The 10,272-nt window shown below is 34.2% G+C and overlaps 1 protein-coding gene across 3 annotated transcripts in view; it reads left to right on the forward strand.

The window, feature by feature from the left end:
• SPOCK3 (SPARC (osteonectin), cwcv and kazal like domains proteoglycan 3) overlaps nucleotides 1–9,580 on the forward strand; it is a 173,856-nt gene extending 164,276 nt beyond the window's left edge. For all 3 annotated transcript variants that reach the window (XM_027738292.2, XM_027738303.2, XM_027738323.2), the window contains 3 exons: nucleotides 5,217–5,279; nucleotides 6,401–6,538; nucleotides 7,520–9,580. In XM_027738292.2, the coding sequence (XP_027594093.1) occupies nucleotides 5,217–5,279; nucleotides 6,401–6,538; nucleotides 7,520–7,692 (374 nt within the window). In that variant the 3' untranslated portion in view covers nucleotides 7,693–9,580. The remainder of the gene's footprint in view (nucleotides 1–5,216; nucleotides 5,280–6,400; nucleotides 6,539–7,519) is intronic.
• The last annotated feature ends 692 nt before the right edge of the window (nucleotides 9,581–10,272 follow it).

Consider the following 10,272-nt stretch of genomic DNA (forward strand, 5'->3'; position numbering starts at 1 on the left):
TTCTACCAATTTTATATCATGTATGTACTACATAACCAGGGCATTAAGAAAACCCTTCCATAGATTAGTTTCAGGTAGCTTTGCTTTCTATAGCCTATAAACTCATCTTGTCTTAAATATTTGCTCAGCATACAGCTAGAACTTGAGGATGGTATTGTAAAGACTGCTCTATATGCTACAGAATGTTATTAATGGTATGCCAGCAGATCCGACTTTCAGTGACACTGATTCTCCACATTGCAGAATCCAACATTATCAAACTTTCCTTCCCTTTTTTACCAATTTTCTTGCTGTCTTGATAATGGTGTTGAGATAAGGCACTGATTTTAAACAGATTAGATAGCCTTTGATACTACAGTGTACGAGCATATAGTAAAAAAGATGTGTCCTCAACATTGTAAATGAAGTGAAATGTCAATTTTGGCAATCCTTGCAGATTAGGCATGCCCTTCATCCTTCCAAATTAGCGCTGTCATCAAAATCTGTATTCTCCTTTTTAGATGTAAGGAGAAAAAAGAAACTTATCATCTTATTTTTCATGTCTTATTATTAGATCTTGCACAACGGTTTGAGCCCTAACTCCTGGTATTAGTAACCCACTGAATTCTTTATTCGTAGTTTGCAGTGTTGTGCTAAAACCTTGGAATATGTTCGTGTTTGGTTATGTTTTACTTGATTGAACAATCTAAATAAGGCCTTTAACTAAACCTTTGCTATTAATAGCAAAGGGATGGCAAAGTAGAGAAATTCAGTGGCTTCTTTTTGATGTTTATTAAAAGAAGTTGATATTAACAGAATGCTTCGAGCCATGCAGAGCAGCTCCCTGTATTCATTGAGTTTAGTAGCTGCTTTCTGGGCAGATCAACGGTTTTACAGCAGTGTTCTTGATTAACAGTGTTCAAAAGTGAATACAAAACTTAGTCAACAATATGTATCAAAATGGGATAGCAATTTCATTGTGCTTTTTGAAAGCACATTGTATTGCTTAAGTCATTATCTGAGAAACCCTCATGGTCTTTGATCTTAGCTTCATGATGCAAGACAGTCGGGATCAGACAAGTACTTGCAACTCTTCTTCATTCTTTCTTTCTGCTTGAGATAGGCCATGATGCATTACACTACTCTAGATGCATTACTGCACATTGCTCACAACTTCTAGTCAATATAAGCAACTTCCTATGAAGTCAGATCCTTCTTGTGGAGATGATCTTCCTATAGTAGCTGTCCCGCCTTGACTAATGCTTAAATACTTACATCCATCTCAGTGATACTCATTGCATTTTTTCTTGTCTTATTCTACTTTAAATGTAGTTTAGTATTTCTGAGATATATCCAAGAAACTATAATGCATTTCTGCAATACTTTAAAATCTGCAGTTTTCCGGTGCTCTTCGCAAGTCTTCCTGTGTGCTTTGGTTGCTATTGCTCTCAAGTTTCAACAACAATTCATGTAAATGCTTCAGTGCCCATCTCCAGAACTTTGTTTTCTTAGTTGTTTGATGCTAATTTGTCACTTTAGTGCTTGCCTAAATGCTGAGGCCTTTGCAATGTCAACCTTTTAATAGGTTGATTTTTTTTCTGCCAGTAATTCATTATTATTGTAGCGTTGCTTTGTTGCATCACTGAATCAGAGTAGAAGAGTACCCAATTCTACTGGGAATATTTGTGCTTAGCACCTAAGTATTTCTTTACTGCAGGCCTCTGCATGAATCTATTAGTCCAGCACTTTTCTAGGCGGATTTTCTTACAGACTCTCTGTCTGTCATACCTAGAAGACATCATCATGACTAAAAACAGTCCATCTTACAGATGAATAATAATTATCATGATTCATATTTTTCAGTCTTCAGATTGCAAGGACTTCAAATATATTTATAGATAGTTATAAAGGAAGGTGTATCAAGATAAATGATGATCATAAATGAGATCCCCTGAAAGAATTCTTGAAGTCTAGTGTTGATGCTTCTGATCCCTAAAGTAAAAGCCTTGGATGTCCAAGAACAATTACAATGCTTGACCACAAGCACAGACAAGACATAACAAGGCAGGCTAATCTGCAGTGGACCATGTTCCAGAACCTAGGGGCTCTGCCAAATATTACCTGCTTGATATGTGGAAAATCACTGTTTTGTATTTGAGTAAGATGGAGAATCTTGGAAAGCTGGAGGCTCACTGTGCAGGTAACAGCTCCTTCAGACATGTCTGTAAAAAATGAAAGACATTCTTTATAAAATCTACCAGTTTTACTCCAGTTGCTCTGTTAATGTGCCATTTTGGTAAACCAAAGCTTAGTTGTGCTGTCCTGGAAGCACCTCTTGACACGACTGGATATTGATGTCTCAAGGGCCAGTATTAATAACATGGTGTGCATGAGTACTTGTAGCACTAAAGAACTGTGGATGGCTGGTGTTACATGGTTCATGCATCACTCATAATAATGCAGTGATATTATCAGAAAGACAATTCCTGCCACATCTATGGAAGTAGATTAGGGATGAAGATAATTAGGTACATTGTTTATATTCAGGTTATCATAAAGACTGATGTCAGATTAATTGCTATTTCAAAGGAAGCCACCACACTGATTTTTGTAAAGGAATTTCTTCTTCTTGGCTCAGGACTGCCAGAAGTTGTCCTGTGACTCTTCTTTTTTATTGAAATAAATTCAGAAATCTTAAAGAAAGCTTTTCAAACTTAGGAACTAACTGGAAAATAAAGAGGGAAGCATTATAATTTGGGGAAAGAAGAAAAAGGATATGCTATAGACCAAAAGGAGATGGTTGAACTTCTAGCCTTCTCTTTGACAGTTTTTAGCAACAGAGTGATTTAGTATTGTTAAGAGTTTTTGCTGCTTTTACCTTGAGAAGCAAAACTTAAATGTGAATCTTAAAGACCTAACTTCTGAGAAGAAGAGAGTTTTGGGTAAGTAACTTTCTCATGTTGCCATGTTACCTCTTGGTTAGTTTTATTCCTTTTTGTAATTATGTTCATCATTCATTCATGGCTGGGCTTCGCGAACGAAGATTTGGGAAGGCTCTATCCACATTTGTTACAGGCACGTGTAATTATGTAACCAAAGATTTATAGCTGTAAATGAAAATATTTTTTTTCTTTAGGCATAGTTGATAATTTTTACTTTTCCACATGTTAGTGCTCATGTGTTTAGATCTGTGTTTCCGATTTAGGATTTTTTTCCATAGAACAAAATAAGTGTATTTTTCCTGTTTGACTAGTTCTTCTCCTTCAGTATATTTCTCATCTGTTTGGAGGATAGGATAGACTAGACTGGACTAGACTAGATGGAAAAGGTTGTGTAACATAATCCAACTGTTAACCTAACACTGCCAAATCCACCCCAGTCCTAGATCCTTCTAGCCTATTGATACTTGTGTATTAAATTACTGTCATTTATTAGATTAATGATTAATGGAAAATACCTTTGTTTTAAGAAATAATTGATCCTCAGAATGTTGTAGAATTAAAAGTTTTAACTGTTTAAATATCAGGAAAGGCAGAAACCTTAGTTTTGAAAAGTAATGAACATCTCTGGCAAATAGCAATCATGATCATCATCAAAGCACTTCTTACAACAAAAAAAATAAAACTTTATGTAGCCTCAGCAAATACTCAAAGACTAAATTCTTAAAACCCATTACCCACCCAGTGATGTGAAATCCCAGTGATTTTTCAAGAGCACACACAGAAAATTGGTTGGTTATTTGGAAGGACAACTCCTGAAAATTTGTTTTGGCACTGAGACTCCTGTGGACAGTACTTTGAAAGTGGAACCTACTTTTAAAGTCTTAACTCTAAAAAGAATCGTCATAGATTTAGTGTGAAAAACCTGGCCCACTAGAGTTGAGGCCACTGGAAATGTTTATAAGCTTCTTTAAATGTATTGGATATGTAAATGATATATAAAGTGTAGAGCCAAGAGAAATTAACAACCTGCTGTCAGTAAGGGGCTATTATGGTCTTCTAGTTTTTATTTACTCTCTTAGAAAAGAGCTCATGAATAGTACCAAATGCCAGCCAAGAGGCTCTGTGTTTACCAGGAATATATTTTTGATCCGCAGTTCATCTAGGCATTTCTCACCAGAGTGCCCTGCAGGGACTGGGTTCTGGTCGTACACGTGTTCTTCATCAGTAAGCTAGGCCAGTCTTACTCATCTTTAAACTAGCTCAGAAGGCTTTTTTCTGTTTGCATGGAAAAAAAGGGTGCCTACGTGGCAAAGATGTATTATAAATTGTCGGAGTCTGCCAAAATGTAAAATGTATTTAATATTCATAGAATATGAGATTTTGTCTGGGAACAGTATAAGCTAAAGACATATGTAAGTAAAATCAGTAATACAAATGCTGATTCAGAATGGGAAATGCTGTTGTGCTAATGGTCTAATGTAGTCCACGATGTCAGTGTTCAGAGATTAATTAGTACTTCGTTGTCTTTGATTCTTTCATGTATTCATGTATTCAGCAGTAAGGTATATACATTCACATCTTATTTTCTTCCCATTCATGGGGCATACTGTGATTTCCTTTTATGGACAGTAGAAAATTAAATTTTTCAGAACTGGATTAGGCTATAACTGAAGAATGGAAAACTGAATTTTAATACCTATTCTACCTCTTAGAGCCATCTGCATTTTGGCCAACATTTTTAAGTTGGTTTGCTGAACATGGGACTTTGTATCTTTAAGATCCAGTCTTAAAGTGTTGCCATAGAACCACAATCTTGCAGACTTCCAGTGAAGTAAAAAAATATTTATTTTCTTAGTGTATTATGTGAAATACAAAACTTGGACATGACTTCTAACAAGGACAAAAGGGAAGAAATTGAAAGAACCATCCTTTTTCTAAGCAGTACATGAAGCAAGTTTCATAGTTGCATTTTGATTTTTGTGGACTGATCAAATAACTGACATGTGATGGACTTAATACTTTGGTCTAGCATTCCTTGATCCTCCAAACTAGTGACTAATGCTCACTTAGAGATGAGTTAACTGGGAGTGGTCTTCCGCACAAATCCATGGTGGTGTGCAGATTCATAATTCTGGAGCTGTAGCAAGGTGCACTAATTCTTTCATTTCAGATGTGTGTGTTTCTTAAGATCAGTAGTTAGAGTGACCTTAAAGTGTCGTAAACTGTGAAAACTTAGTCCTATGCTTTCTGTCCTCGATACAGTGTAATCTGTTTAACATTTTTATGTCGTTTTAGACCCACCTTGCCAGACAGAACTCAGCAACATTCAGAAGCAGCAAGGAGGAAAGAAGCTCCTAGGTGAGCCATAGATCATTCTTTTGAAGGTTTTATTGCTTACATAAATAAGCCTAGGGAAACAGCAACATAAAATCAATATTAATCCAGCGAAGATAGACCGCAGTAAATTTCAGCTACGAAATTTATGAAATTTTTGAAAGCTATTAAACTTAGTTTTATTACCTTACCTACCAAAAGATCTTACATCTGTTTTATTACCCTGATAGAAGGTACGTTTTCACAGTTATAGAGGGGACAGTCTAAGGCACTCCTAAATTAGTATCTCTGCTGATCCTTTGACTTTAATATTCTTTAAGTAATTGAAATCTTTGCTGTAAATCAGCTTATACTGTATCAATATTACTGAAGTGTAAAATCTTCCTTTTACCATTAGCCACTGTATAAAAGCTGCAATAAAAGGCTTGGCCCAAAGCAGCCAAAACTGTATTTCTGCTAAGGATGATTTCTAAAAAGAACTGTACACTTTCACATGAAAGTGTCCAAATGAAAACCAGTGGATTATTCAGCCTTAGGCAAGTCACTGCCTCACAAAATAAGTCCCTCTTTTACGTATAAATGCAAATTTAACATTGATTTTTTTTTTTTACAGTTGGTGGTGGTGTGTTACAATGCATTTGTCTTCTGTGGTGAAATAATTAAATATTACTATGTAACTAAGTGGTTTGTAAAATACATATTAAATACAATTAACTTCTTTTAGCAAATTGTTAGTCCAGGAAGCCTGGCCCTTACTTTTCAGACCTCTTTGTACTCCGCAGATGATAGAACTTCCCATTCAGGAGTGGTTTCTACATTTGAGCCTTTTCCCCAGAATACAGTGAATATCTTGACCAAGGCATTCAGGAAGAAAGGAATATGTATCACAGGATCAATAAAAAATTTAAAGGAAGATTGCTCACTTTATTTCTTGAAATCAATCCAAGACTGCTATGTGTTATTTTCCCTCCCACATTTGATATACTGAGTCACTTTCTGCTAACTGAATTTAGTAAAAGTAAACCAGTCAGTGTAGAGTCTGGAATGATGAAACAGCAAAAGGTAGTTGCTTTCCACTATAATTGTTATGTTGGCCAAGGGGCAGATTTTAATACACTTATTTACTACATATCTATGTGTCGCAGGGCAGTACATCCCCTTCTGTGATGAAGATGGATATTACAAACCAAGTCAGTGCCATGGAAGCATAGGGCAGTGCTGGTGTGTTGACAGATACGGTAATGAGGTAACAGGATCCAGAACAAATGGTGCAGCAGAATGTGGTAAGTTAAAAACCCTTTGTGGTATTTGATTTAGAGGTGCTATTCCTTTTGATTGCCAACCAGGTTAAATTTCTTCAGTAAGAACAAATGTGGGACCCAACTACATGGATTTTGATGCAAAAAATATCAGTGCATAATTTGTTATTGTTATTACTTTGTTATTTTTTGGAACTTCTGTCACTGGGGTCAGCTATTAATAGACCCCTAATACGTGCTTGGCATAGTGTCTATAAACCCAGGAAAAGTTAATTTTCTAGAGCAGAATTAGATAAGCCCCAGAATGTTCAATGGAATTCCTTTGGGTAATCAGCATGCTAGTGAATTGAATTTGACTTTCTTTTCAGTTTATATTTGAGGGAATTACCAAAAGTTTTTAAAATCTTCCCTTATTTTTCCCTTTAGTACAGCACTATGCAACTTCTTCCAAGAATTCCCATGTCACCTTTATTTGCTGTTTATTTGATTAAAAGATGAAAGAAAGTATTTATCTTTTTTTTTTATAGTCATATATGACTCCTTTTCACTTCTTCTGCAACAAAAGAACATAGCCTGAAGCAGAAAGTAAATTGAACACAGTATTTGAGATACAAGCTCAGGCCTCTTGTCCATCTGATCCAGGATCCTTTCTAAATGAATGGGCAGTTTAATAGATATGTAAGAACTGAACAGTAGTCGGTAGTCCTTACTGTCATCTGTAAGTTGGACTTAATTTTTTTCAGTTGTTCCTAGCGTTCATTATAGTTCTACAAATCCGTAAAATTTGTCTCCTTTTGTTAACATTGAGAAATTCATTAACTTTTGAAATTGATTTCTTTTATGACAAAAAAATCTTCTTATTATTTGTATTTTATTTTTATGTCACACGTTGTAGTTGTCCTGGAAGTAAATATTCTGGTGTGCCTTTTGTATGGTAATGTAAAATATACTATATATATGTAGTGTATCTTGTGAGTCTTTTCTATAACTATCATACCTTTTTAGCTGTCGATTTAGAGACTTCAGGTGATTTTGCCTCTGGCGATTTCCATGAATGGGCAGATGATGAAGATGATGAAGATGAACTAATGAATGATGAAGATGAAATTGAAGATGATGATGAAGACGAAGGAGACGATGATGTTGATGATGACGATGATCATGATGGATATATTTGATGATATTAGAGGGTCCATGTATTGTACCTTTCTAAGTTTCATGAGATGACATTTCATAAAATCCCTTTGCTCTCCGTGATCAAAAGGGTACTAACAAATATGTATATTTTGTATGATTATTTCAAACATTGCAGCTGGAGTCATAGACTTTTTTGTTTAAATAAGAATAATTATATTATGTGCTTTTGAGTTTTTAAATGCCATTGCGCTGAAGAAAACATATTGGGAATCTAGCCTGAAGACAAAAATGGTATGTACTACTGAAAATATAAATGTGCAAAACACAGTATAAAGACAACCATTCTCTTTAAAACTCTGGTGAAAAGATATTTGCCCTTACTTGGAACTGTGCATGTCCTCTTCAGAACACATACCATAACTCAACTTCAGTTCTGTCAGTGTTTTAGGCCTTGAAGTCTTTGCAGGTTGTCCATTTTATAAATCAAAAGTGTATTGCAGTAGAAAAGCCTTGATGCACAAGTAGCATCTCACCAGCCTTTAATTAACCAAAGGTATGGAGAAAAATTATCAGGAGGGAAGACTAAAACAAAGTCCTCCTTTGAGTTTGCATTTGTAGTTACATTTTTATTAGGGGATGGCTAGATTACTGAAAGAATTTTTCAAAAACAGTAGCATGGACAAGCACCAATTCTGTAATTCTAAAATTTTCTTGTCCTTATTTTTTTTTCTTCATGTCAAGACAGTATAAGCTTTATCATTATTTACTCAAACACTGTTTCACCCTTTGTTGTTTCTCTGTATTTCCCTCTAATCAGATTAGCATAAAATACTTACATGGGGAAAAAGATTTGCTTAAAATTGTATTACCTTTATACATGACTGTATTTCAGAGTATTGTCACTTGACCCAAGGTAGTTTTTAATAAATGTATAATGATGTTTTTTATTTTCTTAATTCAGGAAATAGTTCCGCTTTTTATCTTAATTCATGTTGTTTTCTGTTACTAGTGCAGAAACTTAGAGAACGTATTGTAAAGGTGCCTTGCAAAATAGAAATAGAGAGGTTTTAGCATGCATACCAGTATAGGATATTAGGCAATAGGTAAGCACACCCAATTACCAAATTAATACCAGTATAGGTACTGCTGCTGGAATGAAGAAAATGGATTATTTTAATTTTTTTCCTATTATTATGTAATTACCATGTGGACTAGATTATACTTATTGTGTAGAGTAGCACTTAAGATTTGACTGTAGAGAAAATTACTTTAATCACTGTATTTATGTTAGCATGTTAATTAATTGTGTAGACATTTTGGGACTCCATCATCTTAATTCATATCCTATCTGTTGGTTTTTGCCCACAATAAAATTGACATGACCTGTATAATGTGTTACTACAGGTTGTAGTTTGAAAAATGAATCACTGGTTTCCCATTGTTTATTAAAAGGAAAATCAGTTTCTTATTTGAATTAATTTCTACACATTAAATACTAAATCTAATGTTTATTCTGTGTAATATTGAAAAGTATAATGCATTTTCTTTTCTACTGTTTCTGTATAGTTTGCAAAATAAAGACTGTTGTAACCAACCCAGTATAGCCCATTATTTTGACTTTTTACGTAATCTGAAATTTTAAATCGGCAAGAATTCCATGTTTCAGATACATTTTATCTATTAAAATATGTATTTATTTGAATAAAACCATTTATTAATGTTTTATTTCCATTAAGAATATTTGACTAGGGCAAAACTCGTAGCAAGCTTTCGTTTTTCTGTAATTTTCTTGTTTTTTCTATGGCTTTGTTATGTACTTTTATGACATTGTCTTCATTATATAGTAAAGAGAGATATTTCTTTTCAAGCTCTGTCATAATTTGTGGGGCATAGTTGTATTATTTTCTTAAATAAAAATAGTTAAGAGTTTATGATTCTGATAGTGGGATTTTGTTAGAGAACAGTTTCTTAGCACTGAAATTAACTGATATAAAAATTGATTTTAAATAAAGAAGCTAAAGAAAAAGCGTTGTCATTATTGGCTGATACAGCAAGTACTGCTCTGGAGGGGTTTTTTATGTGATAAATGGTCATTAGATGACAAACTAAAAATGCATTTTGTTAAAACTTGTGATATTAGGAAAATTAAAATGTGGAAAGAAAATTCATAATATCTTTAGTCTAATAGGATTGCAGTATGAAGACCTTTCTGAAAACAACTGTCATGCAGAAGAGCATGAAAGTAGTTTATATTCTTTCTTCCCTGAAAATTCCCCACTGAATTGGAAGAAGAGGGAATTGCATGCATTTCAGTCCCTGAGCATCAAAGCTATCTATCATAAATTCACAAGTAAGTTAAGATAGCTAAATTTACTAAAGAACAGGGACAATGGAGATTTGGGATAATTTTGGTCATTTTTGTGGTCTAAAACTAAAACAACAACGAACACTTGAATTATTGCTCATTCATGAGGAAAAGCCAGAGAAGATTGACAGTGTAAGTCTTCCTTTGAAAAGATCCTTTCTTTTTTTAAAAAATAGGTAACTGTCTATGGATTAATACTATGGCATTGCTTATTTTTCATAATACCAGATGAACTGGAAACCACTGAAGCATTAAA

This window comes from Pipra filicauda, unplaced genomic scaffold (genome assembly GCF_003945595.2).
Source record: "Pipra filicauda isolate LSUMZ 115617 unplaced genomic scaffold, ASM394559v2 scaffold196_size3971931_pilon, whole genome shotgun sequence".
NCBI lineage: Eukaryota > Metazoa > Chordata > Aves > Passeriformes > Pipridae > Pipra > Pipra filicauda.